The sequence below is a fragment of the Canis lupus genome, chromosome 25 (genome assembly GCF_011100685.1).
Source record: "Canis lupus familiaris isolate Mischka breed German Shepherd chromosome 25, alternate assembly UU_Cfam_GSD_1.0, whole genome shotgun sequence".
NCBI lineage: Eukaryota > Metazoa > Chordata > Mammalia > Carnivora > Canidae > Canis > Canis lupus.
In genome coordinates, this window is record NC_049246.1 from 40,260,981 (window position 1) to 40,283,038 (window position 22,058).

General features: G+C 39.7%; 1 protein-coding gene across 1 annotated transcript in view; it reads left to right on the top strand.

Moving 5' to 3' along the window:
* The window catches only part of COL4A3 (collagen type IV alpha 3 chain), a 130,429-nt gene that overhangs the window by 86,158 nt on the left and 22,213 nt on the right, over window positions 1-22,058 (top strand). Inside the window, exons 22-37 of the mRNA XM_038573998.1 lie at window positions 2,544-2,636; window positions 3,324-3,419; window positions 6,177-6,247; window positions 7,108-7,290; window positions 8,977-9,145; window positions 11,104-11,196; window positions 11,860-11,964; window positions 13,617-13,714; window positions 14,269-14,419; window positions 14,753-14,866; window positions 15,810-15,977; window positions 17,210-17,299; window positions 17,620-17,754; window positions 20,362-20,460; window positions 21,226-21,315; window positions 21,652-21,791. Coding sequence (XP_038429926.1) covers window positions 2,544-2,636; window positions 3,324-3,419; window positions 6,177-6,247; window positions 7,108-7,290; window positions 8,977-9,145; window positions 11,104-11,196; window positions 11,860-11,964; window positions 13,617-13,714; window positions 14,269-14,419; window positions 14,753-14,866; window positions 15,810-15,977; window positions 17,210-17,299; window positions 17,620-17,754; window positions 20,362-20,460; window positions 21,226-21,315; window positions 21,652-21,791 — 1,895 coding nt within the window. The remainder of the gene's footprint in view (window positions 1-2,543; window positions 2,637-3,323; window positions 3,420-6,176; window positions 6,248-7,107; window positions 7,291-8,976; window positions 9,146-11,103; window positions 11,197-11,859; window positions 11,965-13,616; window positions 13,715-14,268; window positions 14,420-14,752; window positions 14,867-15,809; window positions 15,978-17,209; window positions 17,300-17,619; window positions 17,755-20,361; window positions 20,461-21,225; window positions 21,316-21,651; window positions 21,792-22,058) is intronic.

Below are 22,058 nucleotides of genomic sequence, written 5' to 3' on the forward strand. Positions count from 1 at the left end.
GGAGGTCACAGTGGAAGTCAGTCACAGGGGCAGTGAAGCAGAGAAGGATGACAGTTATCAGGTTGGCCTAGGCCAAGTTTGCAACTGCTTGTTCCATCCCTAGAGAATATCTCCAAGAAGCTATAATTTTATTGCAGGACAATCTGTCCCAGAGAAAAAAGAGGGAAGAATTTATCCACCAGTTCCTATTGGTCATGGGTCAAAGATATATCCCACAGGGCCAGACCAACTTCCCTACACACACACACACACACACACACACACACACACACTCTTTCTGGCTGTGTTAGCATGACTCCCAGGGCATCCCATGACCTGGCATCAGCAGGCAAACCCAGAGGAAGGGTGTGTGGGCTTGAGGTGCACAGCATGGGCATGAGACAAGATGCTCCCAGAAAAAGTAGGTCAGAGACCACAGAGCTGCAGCCTAGAGGATATGAAGTGGTGTCTGGGGCTGTCCTATCCTCTCTAGCCTCCCACAGAGCCACTTAGCATTTTCTGTTGGCTGTTAGGTACACAGAACCTCAGACCATATGGGACACTCTTTGGATCTTAAATGGCTCTTCTGGAAAGTGCCCAGGAGGTCTTGTGTTTTATACTCAGTCCTCCTAACAGCCTTAAAAATGTTCTGTGTGTCTGAGATTTTGTTTTAAAGAAATGAAGGATTTATTATTTATAGACAGTGTGATTATAAACCTGGAAAATCTGAAAGAATGATCTGGAAAACTCTTCTTCTTAATAAGATAATTCAGTTAAATGTCTGGCTATTTGAGCAATATTTGGGGAAAAAAATAAAAGTTTCTCTTTAGGCCAACAGCTGCTTGAGAAATTATCCCATTAATAAAACAATAAAATGTCCGAGAACAAAAGCTGCCAAGCTATGGTGTGAACCTATGTGAAAAACAAAGCAAAACTAAATTAAACTGAAATTTTTCAGTGTCAGGGATTTTTTTAAAGGTTTTTTAAAAATGTATTTATTCATGAGACACACACACACACACACACACAGAGGCAGAGACACAGGCGGAGGGAGAAGCAGGCTCCATGCAGGGAGCCTGACGTGGGACTCGATCCTGGGTCCTCAGGATCACGCCCCCCCGCTGATGGTGGCGCTAAACCACTGAGCCACCCAGGCTGCCCTGTGTCAGGGATTTTAACAAATTCTAGTGCTCTGAGTCTTTTTCAAGATGTAGGCTTAGCATGCTCATTTTATTGACAAGGAGCCTGGTGTGCACAGCTCTTGTAGGTAATAAGTGCTGTCGTCGGGCTCTGGACCCTGGGTGCCAGCAGTAACACACCTCCCTCCCCAGGAAACCATGCATCCTCCCCGCTCAGAGATGGCCCTGGTTTCCTAGCTTCTCTTATCTGAGCATCACCTGTCTGTCCATCCAGTTGCAAGTTCAAGCTCATGTCCTGCAGGAAGTTTTCACCGAGCCCACATCCTGAAACACTCATGCTTATCCCAATAGTAGAGCTTTTCCCATTGCCTATCTTGGTTAGTTTCCCCTATGAAGACTCAAAGCTCTTTGAGGTCAGAGACTGTGTCTTGTTGCTGTTTAAAGCTCGGCATGTAGCATAGGCGCTGGAACATTGTAGGTACTCAAATATTTGTTGAATTAAGCATGAAATGAGTATGAAAATATGCAAGTAAATACAAATCTATAAATGTGTAAGTATACATATAGGCCTACATCAAGTATAAAACTGCCATTAGGTTTTACTGTTTAAAGATAATTATCCAGTCATCTTAAAGACACAGAAAACTGGATCACAAAATGAGCATTCCTTTCAGAGTCAAGCAAATGTTATCCACACCCCATTCCATCTCAATTAAATGTTTCCACTGATACCATGTTGCTCTGAAATCTGGGGCAGCTATAGGTATTATTTTCAAATATTTAGTTTCCTCAGCATTGCCTTCTACCCAGATATGCAATGGCAAGACCAAAAATTTGGTCTTAGAACTCAAGAGCTTAAGAGCATTAACTGTTCATTGAAACATTATATAGTAGCAAATATATGTGGAAGGCCAGGGAGAGCTTTCTTAAAGACTCCTTTAAGAATGACAAATTCCATTGATGTGAACAAGCGATGCAGAGAAAACAGATCAACACTCCATCAGAACTTTCTCCCTCAGTAGGTATTAAGCATCTACAATATATCAGGGAGATTCAATATACCCAAGATACACAGAGGAATGAGATTTGATCCTTTCCCTAAAAATGCTAAAAGGGTAGTCTTGGAAGAATTGGAAATAATTGAATAAAATAACATGGGTTGATTTTGTGATAAGAACTAACCAGATAACAAACTTTTAAAGAATCACTGCATCATCAAAAAATATCACATGTGCATAAATGAGAAAGGAAAAGCTGGTCAACATGCTTCAGCCTTCAATTGCAGGCCACCATCAAAAGACTCAGCTTCCAAAACAAACATGGGGGAAATGCATATAAAATAATACATCTTACTGAAACTACTTGGTAATTGAAAAAAAAACACATAAAAATTTTAAAAATAGCTTCGGTGTTGTCATTTTGCAGGTGACATCGTGTTTCGCAAAGGTCCACCTGGGGTTGGTGGACTCCCCGGCCATGTTGGGTTTCCAGGCATCCCAGGAGTCGAGGGGCCCAAAGGTTGGTTCAATCATTGGTGTTGCTCTATGAAAGCAAATCATTCTCATCATCATTACTATCACTGATTTTTCCTCTTCAAAACAATGATCCCAAACTATAGACAGCCACGGATGGCTTGCTTTCCAAAAGAATTACCTAAAAGTATTCATATATCTGTGAAGCAATCATGTATTTAGCACCCAGGCAATAAATTGTTGGATATGCCTAGAATATGAGTTTTATCCTGCACCAAAGGAGAGGAGTACTGAAAAAATAAATATTTTATTCTTGATTCAGATTTCCTCTAAGAATATTAAAAAGGTCAAATAGATAAAGTAAACTGATGCAACACGTGAATAATTTTTTAAAGATTTTATTTATTATTTATTTTGAGAGAGCGAGAGCATGAGCAAGGGGGAGGGGCAGAGGGACTGGGAGAAGCAGGCTTCCTGCTGAGCAGGGAGCCCGATGCCGGCCTCGATCCCAGGACCCATGATCTGAGCCAAAGGCAGACACATAAGCAACTGAGCCACCCAGGCGCCCCTAGATGAGTGATTTTTTAACTAATATGCACAATATCCTTGATGATTTTCATTAACCTCCCCAAAATTTTTAATGTAGTAAATGATTGTGTGGTTTGGAAATCATCTGTACTTTCTGCAGACTCGATGTGGGTTTATGAGTAACGTAAGCATGCTCTGATTGCAGGGGAACCAGGCCTCTTGTGCGTACAGTGTGCTTATATCCCAGGGCGTCCAGGTCTCCCAGGACTGCCAGGGTTGGATGGCATAAAAGGAATCCCAGGTACAGACATTTTGCGGGCAAGGGTATTTGCAAGTACAAAAGGGTGAGCTCACTGGGTGGTGAAAAAAAGGTACCAGACGTCTGGATGTCATGATGTGGTTTGTAAGAACTTAGAGGGAGATTTTCAAAAGCATATTCTGTTAACATAAAGTAAGCCAAAACACAAAAACTGGCATGTCCCCTTGTTCCATTTTAGTTGCTGAATTCTAGCAAACCATTGGGTTATCCACGAACTGTAGACTGGGGTTCCTATGGGGGTAGGAGCTAGGAGAAGTGAGGCAGGCATCCCACATACACATTTTTTCTTCCATGAGGAAATAGCTCTCTCTCATTTTTTTTTTCTTAAAAGACACAACTCTCCTCAGTCTTTTTTTTAAGGCCTCCACTTTCGGTACAGCCGAAGGCATATGCACTATGTCATTCTTTAGAAAGATACAAATGCAATAAATCCGCACACCAGTGGGGGCAATAGGGTGGTGAGGACTGTGGTGAGCTGGAAGGCACAATGGAGGGGACCATCCCACACCAGCTCAGATCTGTTGTTACTTTGCGGCATTTTAAGCCCTGCATTGATAAATCTTTCCATTTTTCATGAAAAGAAAGGAAGATTTTTATCTGAAATCATACACTTTTCAGTATTAGCTACTAACTCTATTTTTGAAGGTAAAAACCATCTCAGAGGCCAAAATTCTGAGAGCTGACTAGAGCCTGTGTCACTTCTTTTGTCAACCCCTCTGCCAGACCAGACCCTCCACTCCATATGATTGCTCCAGGCTGCCACTGTCTCTGCTGCCCTGGCACCCCCTTCCTCAGCCACAGAACTGATCCTGGGCAAAACCTTGAGGTAGAGGAAGTCTCAGTTAGATTCCTCTGTCCCTCGTGCCACTGCCCTGGCTACTCAGGGCCTCTCATGCTATGTCACATGCAGTCCTGGCTTTGCCATGACCACTATGATCTGCCCACATTGTCATCAAATTGTCTATCACTAAGCAACAAGAGCTCAAGTCACAGAGCACTTGTGTGCTCAGCACTGTTCTGGATGTCGTGTGTATCTCTGTGCCTTATTCCTGACATCAGTCCTAGAGGTCGGTGCTATCAGTAACCCCATTTGACAGATGGGAAGCATATACATATGGTGGCAGAGCTCATAAGTGGTCAAGCCTGGACTCAAATCCAGACCCCCTCCTCCAGAGCCCCACTCTTGCTCTCTACACTGGCATCCTTTAATTGTTGTGCCAGGAGCTTCCCTTTGAGGCAAGTTAATCCAGAGGTCTACCTGGCAACACAGATAAGGGGATATTTGTATGTTACCACCACCTGGTAGACATTGGCGTTGGCATTGGCATTGGCATTGGCGTGGGGTCTTCAAGGGGGCTGGGTGTCAGTCCAAAGGAGAAATGCTAAATGTGATACCGTGGCCAGCTGATAAAGGATGTGCATTCAGCCAGAGTCCTTGTCACCCACAAAGCCTTCCTACTCCATTTATAAGTGCCTTAGTTCCTCTGTCATCTCTGAGACAGGCCTGAGAGGGAAGGATGGCAAGGGAATGAGGGGGCAAAGGGCTGGGGTGGGAGGCAGATTATTCCTTATGCAGCTCCTATTCAGTGCCTAAGACTCTGGGTGAAATGTTCTATGGAAAAAAAAACTAAAAGGAATGGAAGGAGTTGGGGGGAGAGAGAGAGGGAGGGAGGGAGGGAAAGAATAGAAGGAAAGCAATCATTATAGTCCTACATTCCCCTTGAGTGACCTCTAGCCCAAGGGTAGAATGCAAGTGGGCAGGCCACTGTTACCGAGCAACTAGCAGTGTTGTATTTTCCTTGGTTTCTCTACATTTGGCATACTATAGGTATAGCTCAAAGAAGATATATAAACGGGAAAACCATTTGGATGACTATCAAAAAATGTATCCTGATTCAAATCTTGCAAAATATAAAATCTGAATATGCATTTGTTGACACATGGGCTTGAGATCCATCCAAAAGACTCTCTAAAGGGATCATCTTTACAGAGATATTTAAATACATATAGGAAGTGTAAAATTGTACAGTAAAATGCAATTTAGCAACAGATATCCAAAGCCTTGGAAAAGTTTGCGTCCATTCGGTCTCGCACTACACTTTCAGGAATTTATTTAAATTATTGGAGAAGTTTGAAGCACTAAATATCTAGAGATATTTATCATGGCATCGTTTACTACAGCTAAGTGGAACTACAGCAGTTAGCTGAATAAATGTTGGTTGATCTACACGAAAGGTTACAATGCAACCACTTAAGTGAAGATATAACTGTATTTATTGACATATGTATATTTATTGACATATGATTCAAAACTACCATGTATATGTCCAGTGCATTATGGATATACAATTTTATGAGTAACATACATGAAAATGTTAGTGAATATTGTCCTCTGGTGGTGGATTTATGGGTGATTTTTTATTCTCTTCTTTCTGAATCTATTTTTTTTTACAATGAGCAGATGTTACTTTTATGATTAATACAAATAAATGTATCTCCTTAAAACTATAAAGACAAGAATTTTAGGAAGGTAAAAATTTTTAAAATTCTAATTGTTTTGTTTTCCTTTACATCATCTCTATTCTACTTATGTACTCCCGTTCCCTCCCTGCACTCTGTGTTTTAAGATAGAAATTTTCTTTCCTCAGAAGAAAACACCCTATTTCCTTCATATACTGCATTACCCTGACTACTCAGAGTTGGCATTCAATGGATATTTAATAATTCACTGCTTTGCAGGAGGACAAGGGGCAGCTGGCATTAAAGGAAGCCCAGGGTCCCCAGGAAGTGCGGGTCTTCCAGGATTTCCAGTAAGATTTCATGGTTTGGAAGCTTTAGTGGCAATTTGGGAAGTAGCACACTCTGGAAATACAGTTGGCACCACACATAGGTTGTCAATTTGGTGCCCTGCAAAGAGTACTTAACATTAGAGCACTTAATAGATACTTGATTAAATGAATAAATGAATGATGTGTGAATGAATAAGTGAATGAAGCAATGAATGTATAATCATTTAAAATGATATCAGAGATAGAAGGTGGGCCTGTGGTTGCCTCGGACTAGAGTTGGAAACAGAGATTGACTGCAAATGGATTTAAAGGAATTTAGGGGAGGGATGGAAATGTTTTTAACACCAGATTGTGGTGATAATGTCATAAATGTACAAATTTACTAAAAATAAAAAAAAAACAAATTTACTAAAAATCATTGAATTGTATTCATATAAAGATATATCTTAGGATATGTAAATTAGGCTCAAAGACTTTTAGAAATTAAAATGTTATCAGAGTGACTCAGAAAGTTATATAAAAATAAACACATTTATATCAAATTATTTATAGATGCATGTTAAAATTTACCAACATCCTAACGTAATCTTGTGATGATGTGTATATTATCATAATTGCATCATTTGTATTATTGAATCATAATGCTATTGCATGTGTTGCATTGAATGTGCTATCTAGCTATATTCTTTTCCAGTTTTGGCAGCAAATAGAAAAGAAAACCAAAAAGCTTGAAATCAGACTCGTAGTCCAAAGGAAGTGCCTAAAGAAAAAAATCCACATTCATTAAAGTTGAAAAATTCTGGTTGACATTTTCTTTTTAAGATTAGCACAAGAACAGCTGCACCCAAATGCAGTGCAGCCTTGTTTCTGTACCGCCCTAGGGATTCCCGGGTGCTCCGGGTGCTCCAGGACTTAAAGGAGAAAAAGGAGAAACATCTGAGCCTGAGGGACAGGTGGGTGCTCCAGGGGACCCCGGGCTCAGAGGCCATCCTGGAAGAAAGGGCTTGGATGGAATTCCTGGAACTCCTGGAATTAAAGGACCACCAGGACCCAAAGGTGAACCGGTTGGTATCCAGTACTTTTTTCAAATTACCTTCCCTGCCATTAGGATGCTCCAAAGTGACAACACTGGGTGGTTTGCGATCAGAAAGTGGTTGGCCACTCATCCTGGTGGACCCCTCCAACTGCACAATGGGGTGCCTTCAGAGGTGTAGCAAGGACCCCAGCAAACATATATCATATCTTGACACATAGGTAGCACTCAGTAGTGCTTTTAGCCCAAATAAAATCCTGAGTGGAGAATGACCTTGTCTCTTACACAAGTTCCACATTTGTATCCAGTGAGGTTATAGACACATTCAGAAAATGATTAATGGTGGAAAGTCTTAGTCAAGGTTTTGAGGACTGCGTTCATTCTTTTAAGCAAAAATAAATGCTTCAAGAACAGAATATTTAGGAGTAGGGTCATCAGATACACAGATCAAATGTTTCGTCATTTAAAATATTTAGGCTTCCATCATTTCTGTCTTTTCCTAGGATAGGAATAGAACATCTCACATGTTCACTTGGGAGATTCCTACTGGGATCTCCTTATCTCTTTAAAAACGTCTTGGGGTCAGAAGCTAAGCACCTCTGTGTATTTGTGAGAAGTTTGCCAGCCATGCTGCCCAGCCTGTTCCAGGAAATACCAGTTTCTTCTAGGGTTTATCAGTGTTATCAAATTAAGAGGATCCCACCTTGAACAGGAAAACTTGGCAAATAAATGTAAAGATTTGTTTACAGACGCTTTAGTATCAGAATATAAAGTGTGGCTCCCAAAGATGTAGACGTGGTATACAGTCTTCCCGATGCCTTCTTGATGACAAAACACCTTCTGGCTGAAAGCAGCTGGCAGGTTTGGTGTTTCTCAGACTCTCCCTTGACAAATGGCCAGGCTGTCCCTGGGATGGCAGTGATGCTTATAGAGGGACAGAGTCTAGAGTTCTTTGGTCTAGTATTATGACAGTTCACATGATGCTTCCTTTTGCATCTCACTAATTTCCTTATAAGTTTCAGTAAAAGTAAAGCAAAGAAAAAAATCAAGGAGGTGATATGTTGAGTCTTATGCCCTGTCATTATAGAAGAAGGGGGAAAAACATCCAACACTTGGTCACCCAATGATACTGAACAATGAAAAATCCAGTCAATTTATTATTTGGGGCCGTATGCGGGAGAAGGGGAGCTCTATTATTCTGTCTCATTTGACTCATTTAAAATAGACAAGCTATTTCCAAAGTTACAGCCTATGCAATTACAAAAAGATATTTTATAAGAAAAAAAAAGGAATGCAGTCTATCTGTATCTCCTTTGTAACGAAAATACCCAGTAAAGATCAAAGGTTTGCTGTGCTGGTTTTATTTTAGAAATGTGCTATTCCCAAGACTGCCAGCTCTGAAGCTATTTGAACTGTTGGCCAATGTGAACAGTTTTAGGAGCTATTCTCTATGTGTGACATCCCGCTGGAGGACACCTCCAGAAGGACCCAAGGGACTTCCAAGTTAATGAAATGTTGTTGAACTCTGAAGGCCACAAAACAGCAGAAACCAGACAGTGCTCTGATTTTAGTAATAATTCCCTTCAAATGCCAACTGCTTTGTAATTCAAGACTTTCTCATTGGCTGCTTATCTGGCAGTCCTATTTATGGTAAGATTAACCCGTGTAAGGGGATATTGGAATGAAGCACTATCCAAACATATTCCTATTGTCACAGGCCCTGAGTGGTGAGAAGGGGGACCAGGGTCCTCCAGGGGATCCTGGGATCCCAGGGTCCCCAGGACCTGCAGGACCACCTGGACCACCAAACTATGGACCACAGGGAGAGCCTGGTCCAAAGGGCACCCAAGGAGTTCCTGGAGCCCCTGGACCACCTGGAGAAGCCGGTTGGTTAGTTTTCTTTCCAGTCCTGTTTTCCTGTGGAGTGGGGTCATGGTTCCTAGAGCAAGTGAAGCTCCCCCAAGATGAATGAATGTATATCTATCTGCTTCCAATAAGTAGAATATGTTAGCTCATAGACGCTGGGAGAGAATATGTAGGATATGTTAGAGAACATTTACTTTCCCTTTACTGAGCAGTTCCAGCTGAAATTTCCTAAGAAATAGTCAGTCTCCATTTACTAATAGAAATGTATGGGATGAGGAGTACCTGGCTGGCTTCCTACATAGGTGGAACCTGCGACTCTTGATCTTGGGATTATGAGTTTGGGCCCCATGTGGGGTGTAGAGATTCCTTAAAAAAAAAAAAAAAAAAAGAAATATATAGAATAATGAGTGGATTTCCATTGTGATAAACAAAGGGGTGATAGAAACCTATGAAACTGATACTGAGAAGCCTCTTCTAAGTCTCAAGGGCCCACTGATGTTATTGCAAATGTGTTCTTTCTGACCCATAATTCAATAGATGGTTTGTAAATAAAACTTCAAAATAGCTAAGATAAATGAAGAAAAGTTTTGTGATAAATAGTTCTAAAGTCCCAGCAACTTTTGGGATCCACGTGTACTGAACATGGTTGGTAGATCCAGGAGGGATCGGATCGTCAGTGTTTATCTGTGGATGAGAATTGCATGTTGTTGACAGTTTTCACAAATAATGCCACCATATCATTGTTTGCTTCTAACATCACTTTAAAGGGTTAGACCCAATAAACTAATAGCCTCCAAACCCTTTTATAGTATCCCTCATCAGTAAAAAATTGGTAGGTACCTCCCTCAGGTATTTATATATATTTTAAATTGTATGCATGCGTTTCTGCCCACACATGTACATAAAGCTTCTTTTGTGATTATATATATACATACATATATATATTTATGGTTTATTCTTTTTTGCATCTTGCTTTTGAGGCTGCTCTTCTAATCCAGGGATTGGCAAACCATGGCAGCCCATAGTCTAAATCTAGCCTACCACATATTTATGCGTGACCTACAAGCTAAAAATGATTTTTTAAATTTTTAAATGATTGGTGGATAAAAAAAACCTTTTAAATAATCCTTTATGGCACATGAAAATTATATGAAATTCAAGTTTCAGTGTCCATAAATACGTTTAACTGGCACACAGCCACACTCATTCATTTACATATTGTTTCTGGCTGTTCCCACGCTACAATGGCAGCGTTGAGTAGTGGCATAGAGACCATCTGGACTGGAAAGCCAGATTATTTACTATCTTGCCCTTTACAGAAAACGTTCTTTTAACCCATCTTCAAATCCTCTTCTGTTCTTTCTGCATGTGAAGGACTCTGCTGTCGTAAAATATATTATCATCAAGCTTTTTCCATCACACTACTGTAAGCTTATTTTTCTATAAATATATGGATAACACAAATCACTAACATGTGTTTAATGTAAGCCACCTTATTTTGAATCTTTATGGGCTCTGTAGGCATTACTCCCCCAGTGACACATGAAGAACTTATCAGAGAGGTTAAGATATATGCCCAGGCCACATTTCATGTTTTGTTCAGCATACCATGCTTCCTTCCCATGCAAACTAGTAGCCCAATAAATATATATCCTACCAAATAGATATTCACCGAGTTTTAAGCTGAATTCAGTATTATCGATTCTTTTTTTTTAGAATAGGCTCTCTTTCAATAGACGAGCATTGAGTTGGGCCATTAATTAAAACTAAGCTTAGGCAATAGACAATGCTTATAAATATTCTTCAATTGAATAAGAAAGTTTCAGTGGATTGGTCATCTTTTAAGCCAGTTTTGAAGACTATTTTTTCTATTCCTTGGGATATATTTATAAACCCCTTATAATCACACTTATTCCTCTGAGCCAAAAAAAAAATCTTCAATATGCACACCAATCTTATGATCACAAACTTTCTTAAGGTCCTAAGGGAGAATTCGGTATTTCGACACCAGTCCCAGGGCCCCCAGGACCTCCAGGGCCCCCTGGTTATGCTGGCCCCCGAGGTCCACCTGGTGAGTATCCCCTCTGCCAAGTCTGGTGCATGGCATCAAATGATAGCCTACTGTCCTTGAAAAATGTCATCCCCTTTGTAAGGAAAGAAAATATTTATTGGTTCCAAAAGAGAGTAAAGGCTCAAGTTTTGTCAGATAACGAGTCCACAGGCAGGGGACTTGTCATTGATCTTTGAGATTATCCAAATTATTCCCATTGGTGCCTTCTGATTCCAAAAAAAAAAAAAGAATCAATATAATTACAGAAAAGGAAGTTGAGAGCAGAAAAATCTCTGTGGATTTTGTGGGGGAGTTGGGTGGTGGAAAGTAAGTGATGTTTGCTGGTGGTTCATCAGGATAGTTCCTGCAGCTTCTTCATTTGATGATGTAATTTCTTGGCCAGTATGATCTGAAACTTATTTTTGCATGCATAGAGGGAGACTTATGTAGTTCACATTGTCTAGAATATTTCTTTTTAGGAACTAAATTCTATCTTAAACATTATTTGCAGCTCCTAATGATTAGAGCAATGTATAAGAATAGAAAGGAAGAGTTGCAGTTGAGGTTATGTGAAATTATTTCCTAATTTCCAAAAAGGACTAGAATGACACAGAAACTTAGACTTTTTGTGTTTCAGGGCAAGATGAAGGGAAGTTTCTTATGCGAATGTTTGTATGTTTTAAGGTATCCCTGGATCCATAGGAAAATGTGGTGATCCGGGTCTTCCTGGGCCTGATGGTGAACCAGGAATTCCAGGAATTGGCTTCCCTGGGCCCCCTGGACCTAAGGGTAAATTTACAAAATTTAAAATATAACATTTATTATGGATATTTAGAAAATATAAATACATGTCATGAATAACAGAAAAGATCCATAATGTGACATCTAAAATAATGTTTTTCACCCATCTTAAATGGGAAAAGAAAAGTCTTACAATGATGTTAGGCAAAAAGGTAGAACTCACATAGGTTTACACATTTCATCTCAATCAAATTTTTTAAAATACATAGAAAAAATCTGGAAAGAAATTCATCAAAATGGTAGCAGTGATTCTTTTTAAGTGTGGAATTATGAGGAATTTTTTTCTTTACTTCTTGATAAATGCACATTTTTACATTTATACATTTTTTTCACTTTATACATTTCTTTAGTAATTAAAAAAAGAACTATGGAATCACAAGTAACTGGTTTTCCCATACACTCCCTTATAAATTACAGAAGTTATTTTCTTTTGGGAACAAATGCTATTTCCCATCAAAGGGAAGACACTCCAAGAAATCCAGATGCTGAGAACTCAAACAATAACCTAACCAATACATCAAAGTCTTGTTCAGGATGAGATATGAGCCATTTCAGTCCCTGGCTTGTTGCATAGATTTTCAGATTTTATAATCCTTTTATGTTAGTTTCAATATTACTTAAAGTGTCTGTCAAAAGATAATCCATTTTTTGGCATTTGATCTCCTAGGTTAATATGTCATCAGTGCTTATCATGCATTAGTTCTGCACAAATACAGGAATATTGATCTCAGCTTATGAATATTTGAAATGGAAAATGTAATCATTTCAAGAATGTCTTAGACTCCAATTTCTCAGATGTCTTCCCAGTGATCTCTGAAGTAATGCAGCCTGGCCCATATTTTTGCCTACTCCTTCTTGGACTTATTAAGAATGCGTCCTTGCTTGTAACCCTATGGATTCACCTTCTGGAAAGAGACCATGAGGACCAGAAGTAGCTTAAGAAATGCTTGAACAACATAGACTGAGATTTCCTGGTTGAACCTAATAATCCCATCAACTAATGGTGAATTAAAAATCTGTCAAATTAGCAGCACAAAAGAACTCTCTGAATGAAGCCCTGCTCCACCAGGGTTTCCTCTTGTGAACCATGGAACAGAACAAACGATATGTGTGACTCCTCTCTCAATTCTCTTATTACAAATATATAAGAAAGAAGTTAATTCATTATGTTCAATGGCATTAGGAAGTAATTCTGTTGAGCAACCCATGTTGAGAAAGGCTACCTAGGCCTAGGGTACCAGACATGCTTTATATCCTCATCTGGGTCGTGCTTGGATGGATTTATGCACATTCAAAAATTTATTTGGCTGTACACTATTTGGAGTAATGTAAAATATACTCCAAAAGAGGAAGTCAGCCAAATGGTCAACCAGGATCAGTGGTTTAAAGAATTGCCACATCAAAATTGTAGCCATGCTAAACAATAAAATGGAGAAAGACATTTTTTAAATTGAGGATCTGATTTGGAATGGGATTTTTTTTAATTGCTAATGTAGCAGTTGGCTTTTTCATAATTCAGACTTTCATAAAAACATCTCTAGCAACTTGTCTCATAAAAACACTAGATAAAATAACAGAGATACTGCTCTAAATGTTTTACTAAGCCTACTTCTGCAATTATTGTTGTGTTTTCTCTGTAGGAGACCAAGGTTTTCCAGGAGCAAAAGGAGCACCGGGTTGTCCAGGAGAAATGGGGAAGCCCGGGTCACCTGGAGAACCAGGTCTCCCAGGAGCCAAGGTCTTCAAGAATTAAAACTTAGATGGATGTGTGGGGATAAAGGGGGTGGAGGGAGGGTGGCAATCACAGTAAGCCAGTTAGGAGACTCTGGGTGTAGAAGTTATCTATATATTGGCAGATGATAAAGACATTAAATACTTTTTAACATTTTTCTGAACCATCCCTACCTTTAAGAAAGGAAAAGAGAAGGTATTAGAAGACAAGTTTCTTCCCTGTTTCCTCCTTAATCTTCAGAAACATTCAGAGTATTTAAAATGGAAGGGCTGTAAAAACATGTGGATAACTATGAGAAAAGCTGTCAAAAGTAGAAACATCTAGACTGTTTAGAACACTTTCAGTTTTCTTAAAAAGTGCAATTTACATAGCCTCAAGACTAGTCAAGGATAATTTTATAGGAAACTCAGCAACTAGAGCTGAAAAAGGAAAGGATGGTATAATGGTGGTAACTGCGCAAAAGGGATTATTTTCTACTTAATAGCCCTAAAGGCCAGTTAATAGCCAAAAAAGATTTGGAAGTGTTATATAGTGCAACTAACATGATTTCTGTGCAACAGGGAGAACCAGGACTAGCCATACCTGGAGAACCAGGAATACCAGGTTTTCCAGGAGAAAGAGGCAATTCTGGGGAAAATGGAGAAATTGGACTCCCTGGACTTCCAGGTCTCCCTGGAATTCCAGGAACTGGAGGGCTTGATGGACCACCAGGTACAATAGCAAGTGTGATTACTTTTCTCCACGGTGAGCTCTGCTAAAATGCAGCAAGTTGAAGGTGTTCTAGGAAGAAGAATTCTTCTCAGACTTCTAGTTTAACAAATAGAATATGAAGAGCCTAATTATTTTTCCATTGCTGCCCTACCTTTGTTTTCTCTTTCCTTTCTCCTTCCTTCCTTCTGTCCTTATGAGTGTCCTTTATAAAAGGCATATCAGTGGTATTAAATATAGGTTCAATCTGGGGGGGTTACAGGAGAATGATTGTGACAGCTTTATGATGACCTTGGGTTTTGGTACCTGAATATATTACTGGACTCTATTTTACAGGGGATCCAGGGAAGCCTGGACCACCTGGAGAAAAAGGACCCCCAGGAAGTTGCACAGAGGGTCCCAGAGGAGCCCACGGACTTCCAGGATTAAATGGATTGGAAGGGCAACCAGGTAAGAGGAGGGCCTTGAAACCAGCCATTAGCTGAGCAGGTGACATGAGACTCCTGCTCTGTGCTTTGCTGCTTAACATGAGAACTGTCCAACAACAAGTCCTGATCACTGTTCAGTAGGAAATGTTATTTTAGCAATCTAAACCTAGTCATGGATTTGTTGCAGTGAGTGCCACCCATAGAGTAAGAGACCTGAAATTAATATAGTAAAATTGGTTTGGTCTTTTATGCAAGACCATATGAACACTGAAGATACATATAAACTTATATTTACATATATATTTATATACTCTCAGAAAAAGTTTTATCTTTACCTCCATAAGTATACAAAGTGGTAAATAGATATGTAGTTAATTGCTTCCCAAGCAACATAAAATAAGGGTGTGAAATAACTCTAAATTATGCAGGCTAGGTGGTCCAGATTATGTAAAATTGACTCTATTTTCTTGGATCTTCTCAGTCAGATCTGTGAACTGAAAAAAATTTTTTAGAACTCAGCTAATGCCTATGGAGTATCACATTGCTTTTATGTTCACAAACCAATTTCTGGCCAAGACATTAATGGTTGTAGTAGTGCTATTATTGTTTCCAGAAGTATCTGATGGCTTGCCTCCCCACCTGAGTGGTTATATACATATTCTGCAGGTTAAAGACTGAGCTATAGTCATAAAGTCCCAGGATGTGTCTGCAGGACTAGAAAATAGATATAAATTCTATGCTTTCATTACCACATGAATCACTGAAATAGAATATTAAAGTCAGAAGGAGTCTTAGAAATTGTACAGAAGGGGACATAAATAAATCAGTCCATCATTCAGATAAGTGTGTGGTTTGCCCATAATCACACAACTAAATATTTATAACCATAAAAAATATATTTCTGGAGTTGATGGGGAAGGCAGTTATGTGTTCATTCATTCACTTGTTCATTTATTCATATATAGGCAGAAGAGGTGAAACAGGGCCAAAAGGAGACCCAGGTATTCCAGGCTTGGATAGATCAGGCTTTCCTGGAGAACCTGGACCACCAGGAATGCCAGGTCATCGAGGTGAGATAGGACCACCTGGCCAAAAAGGATATCCAGGAAATCCGGGATTTTTAGGACTACCAGGTATCGTTTTCTGTGCTTTTATTTTTCTTCTTCCATTTTCTTCCACATTTTCTTTTAAGGTGACTCTATAAGTTGAAATTAGGCCTAGAATTTTGACTCTACATTCCTCTTTCAGTTAGTATAAGTGTTTCCTACTGAATTATTTGGAGGGAGTCAGGGAGCAGGGCAGTGGTGGTGGTGGGATGATCACATTTCACAATTACCCAGGTATGGCAACTTTGGCTATGCAACTCTTTCTATATGTTAGTACTAAAGGATATTTGCTGGTATTTTCTTGAGAATTTTTGCATCTACATTTGTAAAGGATACTAGTCTGTCCTTTTCTTGTGATATCTTTGTCTGGTTTTGGAATCAAGGTAATGCTGGCTTTATAGAACAAAATAGAAAATATTCCCTTCTTTTGTATTTTCTAGAAGAGTTAGTGAAGAATTGATATTCTTTAAGCATTTGGTTGAATTCACCAGTGAAGTCATCTGAGTCTGGGCTTTTCCTTGTGGGAAGTCTTTACATCATTAATTCAATTTTGTGTTATAGGACTACTCAGATTTTCTATTTCTCCTTGAGTCAGTTTTGATAATCTGTGCCACTCTAGGAATCTGTGCATTTTGACTAAGTCATCTGATTTTCTGGCCTATAGTTGTTCATAATATTCCCTTATCATTCTTTTTACTTCTATCACTATTTTTATAGTTGAGATGTTTGGGAACAATATTCAAAATAATCTCCTCATGGCATAAGGACTTCACTGATCTCTCTCCTCCAGAGAAAAACAACTTAATCTGCAAATAATTCTTATAATTAAACTTCTTCCACATGTCAGCACTGTTCTAGGCCCTAGAGACACATCAGCAGGCAAGACCACCTCTGACAGTGGGGGAGACAATAACAAATGCATTTAAAAGCCAAGTTCAATGATTGACTGCTTGTGGAAAATAAAATAAAGGACTATAAAAGAAAGCCATTGGTCAAGGATTGGGAGGAGGGAATGCTCCAGAACCTCAACATGTTCTGCTTCCATCTGCAAATGTGACTTGCTATCAGTGACCTCCACATACATAGGATAATAAAGACTGTGAACTAACCTATCTCCCAGACAAATATGGTTATTTTTGTACTTATAGAAACCATTCCTTCAACCCTCCTTAGAAGTATAACTTATTTTATTTTATGGAATATTTCACTTCTCTCATTCTGTACAACCTGACCTACTCTGTGTTAACTTGTTTCTACAGGTGAAAAAGGAATGATGGGGATGATGGGCTATCCAGGAAACACTGGCCCTCCTGGGCCTCCCGGGATCCCAGGCACCCCAGGACAGAGGGGTAAGTGGGGCACTATTTCCCAGGATCAGAAGGCATGAGCGATGTTCACTTATTTAGCAGCAGAATAAATATATTTTATCCCTTGAGGGAAAAGTAATTTCCCTGAAAGAACTGTGTATCTGATTTTTCTGTATTCTGTATTCCTTTTTCCATTTGAATGGAAATAAATTTTTTCCCTGCCATCTTATGCCACTATCTTCATGTGGCTGGCTGTTATATCTGTCTTATTTTGTTTTATTTTATGGGATCACCATTAGCTTTTGGACCCTTATGAACTACTTCAAGAATTAAGGAACTGATGTTGCTACTTCTATTTTTAGGTAGCTTTGGAATTCCAGGTGCAAAGGGTGAGAAAGGGCCCCCAGGAGCCAAGGGGGAAGAAGGAGAGAAAGGACCTATGGGGCCTTGTCGAATAACCAGCTCAGTGGGGGACAAAGGAGAACCAGGCCTCAAAGGTATGCCCTTTCTTTTGTTTGGAATCAGAACATCAGAGCTGGTTCTGAGACTAAGAATTTTCAAAGAAAATTCCTGTAGTTGACAAAGGAGGACACTGAGAGTTGGTGTTTAATGCCCTGCCCATGATCACAAAGCCAGTTGGTAGCCCAAGCCTGGATTAGAACTGGGTTTTCTATGCCTTGAACAATAATATGTTGCCTCCTTAATGCATGACTTTTTATTTCTACATTAATTCTGCATTTGGGTCTGCTGTATTTAAATTGCCACTAGTTGGGGGACCTGGGTGTCTCAGTCAGGTAAGCATCAGCTTTCAGCTCAGATCATGATCTTAGGGCCCTGGGATCCAGCCCCATGTCCATCTCCCTGCTCAGCAGGTGTCTGCTTCTCCCTCTTCCGCTGCCCTTCCCCCTGCTTATTTTCTGGAGTGTGCACTCCCTCTCTCTCTTTCAAATAAATAAGTAAAATCTTTAAAAATAAATGAATAAAATAAAATAAATAGTCACTAGTCCATTTTAAATTATAAGCCTCAAAACCACCTTTTTGCCAAATATGGTAAAAGTAAACTTCGACTGGCATACAAAGTTTCTTTATCACTTGCCCTTTGCCTGCCTCACCAGCTATGTGACAGATATTCATTCAACAATTATACTTGTTAGTACCTATCAAGTGGTATTCTATTATGTGCTGAAGACATAGAAGTGAACCAAGTACTTGTAATACTCTGGTCATGGGGAAACATACAGTTCAGTGGGGGAAGAGACATTAATGGATCTGCAGACATTTTATGTATTGGGCCAGGAAGTAAGTATCTGGGTTTTTTTGGACTGCATATGGTCCCTATTGCATACTCTTTTTCAGTGTTTGCCTATTTGCAACCTTTAAAAAATATGAAAACCGGGATGCCTGTGTGGCTTAGCAGTTGAGCATCTGTCTCTGGCTCAGGGCATGATCCTGGAGTCCTGGAATCCAGTCCCTTATTGGGCTCCCATGGAGAGCCGGCTTCTCCCTCTGCATATACCTCTGCCTCTCTCTGTGTCTCTCATGAATAAATAAATAAAATCTTTTAAAAAATTAAAAATATAAAAACCAATTTTAGCCCTCCAGCCCTACACCACCAAACCAGATTTGTCGTGGCAACTCTTACAAACCCAAAGCAAATGAATGTGCTAAATATCATCGTTTTGTGTGTGTGTGTGTGTGTGTGTGTGTGTGTGTTTTAGATTGTGATAAATGACATAAGTAGGAAAAACAAATGTTACAAAAGAAAATGATCTAACCACCTGCTCCTCACCATTCCTTTGTACATGCTATTTTCTTGCCTGGGCATCTGGTCCTGTTCATGCTTTTTCCACCCATATAGCTCCTATTCAGTCTTTAAGACATACACACACAGTCCCTTCTTGCAGAATTCTTCCCTGTAGCATATTGTGCCCAACTCTATTACAGAACTTATCACATTGAGTGGTAATTGTTTATTTACTTGGCTGATTCTCCAATTAAACACTAAAAACTTGGAGAAAGGGAACATAATTTATGTTTCCCGTACTCAGCACAAGGCCTGTCTATTCATTAGATACCCGGTCCTTAGGTGAATGAATAAGGATGTAAGCAGGAGCACAGCCCAAAGAAAGAAATCTGCTTGAGAAAAGGCACAAAGCCAGGCCATAGACAGATTGGTAAATGCTTGCTTCAAATGCCAGTGGAGGGAGTTTGCAATTTGCCTTGTAGATATTACAGATTCAAGGAATATTTTTAAGCCAGAGACTACTGTGATCAAAATCATGTTTTATGGAAAGTAGGATGGTGTTTTGGGAAGTTTATGAGCTTTCCAGCCCGCAGAGCTAGATCACATCCTGGCATTACCACCGATTGATGGTGACTCTAGATTAGTCCGTTGAGTTCACAGAGTCCAGTTTTGTCATCTTTACACCCAGTTTGGAAAGGCTCAAGGACAGACTGACATTGGCTGCAGATTCAATAAGATAAATAAAAGAAAATGATGTTTTTCATGGTCTAATTACTTAAGAAATAATAATTGTAATAAATGGACTTGAGAACGGGACAGTCTGGATCAGAATAGCGTAGCAAATGGTCCTCTGTCATTACCAAAAGAAAAAAAAGTTTTACAAGAAACTATATTTAGGCCACTAATTCTTAAAATGTATGTTTAAAGTATAAATATTATAATCATTAGTGTTAGTTAAGAACTAACTTGTACCAAGCACTGTGCTAATGCTTGACATGTATTCTCACTTAATCCTCATTTTGAAAAAAGCCTACATTTGCCACACTCTTAATAAATGTTACGCTGTATTACAGTAATATTTCATCAAGTATAATCAGGATGTAGAAGATTCAGATCAAAATTCTAACCAGTGGGGATGTCTGGGTGGCTCAGCAGTTGAGCATCTGCCTTCGGCCCAGGGCATAATCCTGGGATCCAGGATCAAGTCCCACATTGGGCTCCCTGCGAGGAGCCTGGTTCTCCCTCTGCCTGTGTCTCTGCCTCTCTCTCTCTCTCTCTCTGTGTGTCTCTCATGAATAAATAAATAAATCTTTAAAAAAAATTCTAACCTGTGTTTCTAATACATGGTTTTTAACTTTAGGGTTTGCAGGAAAGCCGGGTGAGAAAGGAAACAGAGGCATTCCAGGGTTACCAGGTTTGAAAGGATTCGAAGGGCCACCTGGACCACCAGGCCCACCAGGTAGAGTTGATCCTCTTATAGAAATATCAGGCTTTAAGTGTTCCCAGATCTAAATATAACAAAAATGTGTTTCATGACCTATGGGGTTGAATATGAATTTTGCTCCCATAGTCCTCCAACAGGTATTTGCTTCGAAATTAAATCAAAACGAAGCTGCTTATAGTCAGCCTGTACTAACGAAAAAATATTAGCTTGCACAAACCTCCATCTTTCTACTACAAAGTTTATTTTGGCATTGCTGGCATATATTATAAAATATACATACTGTAGTGTATCACAAGATCACATATCATAGAAGGAAATCAGATAATGATTTAGAGGTTTTCAGATTTGCCTCTTCCTTTTTTAAAGCAAGCTGTTGATTTTGCAAAGAAGATCTTTAAACTGAATTAAAGTAGCCCCATATTCTCTATGACCCCATCAATGACAAAATATGTTACATGGCAATGCATTTCAGGATTGCATTTGGAACTCTATTGCCATGTGGTGGCAAGAGCCCTTCTCTTCTGTGCGCATTGCACCTAGGATGATTTTGATGTTTGAAATCCAGGACTGTTGACAAGAATCTACTTTCTCTGATTTTACATCTTCTGGGTCCTCAGTCCCTTCCTCGTCTGATGGCAAAAAGGCAGCTACCTAAGCACTTAAACCAGCTGGTCTGGCTGCTCAGAACTCATTCATTCATGCAAGCAACAAATATTTATTGAACATCTACTATGTCCAGGGACTGTGCAGGGCATGTGACTCTACTTATTTGTTCCCAAGGCCCCCGAGGAGATCCAGGCAGCATTGGGAATCCTGGAGAAGCAGGACCACGTGGAAGTCCAGGAAACATGGGGAACATGGGGATGCCAGGTAAGGTCTAAGATCCTTTTATGAGCCTAAAGTTCATGCTGCCTCCCAATTCTAAGTCTTCTGTATTGTTTGTTATTTTGGTTTCCGAATTAATAGAAAGTTGGTATAAAACTAGATTACTTTGAGATGAAATGTACTGTGTGCAATTAGAACACAAGTGAGAACAAAACAAATATTCATATTGTGTAAAAATCAGCCATTATAACTACCTCATGCCTTAATGATTCTGAAAAGCCAACTTCTTGGGAGAAGGGTTATTTGTGCAAAAGTTAGGAGTAGAATGTTTCAAGATCCCTGTGTTTACCTATTTTACCTGACCTCTTTCCCTACTTTCAGGTCTTAAAGGACACAGGGGACCTTTGGGACTACCAGGTGTCACTGGAAGACCAGGCCTCCCAGGTGTTCACGGTCTCCAAGGAGACAAGGGAGAGCCAGGTTATTCAGCAGGTACAAGGCCAGGACCACCGGGACTAAAGGTATACTGGCCACTAAAGTAGTTACACTTCGGTGGTGGAGTGAGTCTCTAAGTATCAGCAAGTGTCTGGATTCAGTGTGGGCAAAGAACATTGAAAATACTGCTGTGTTTTCAGGCAATTATTTGGGTCTTTTATCCTCTTTCCACAACTCAGAACGCCTCTCATACAGCTAGCTATCAGTTTATGAGTTTATCCCTCAGGTTTCGATCCCCGAGGAGTTGGTCATTACTCTCCCTGCAATTTAAGTATGCTGGCTTTGCATTTTGC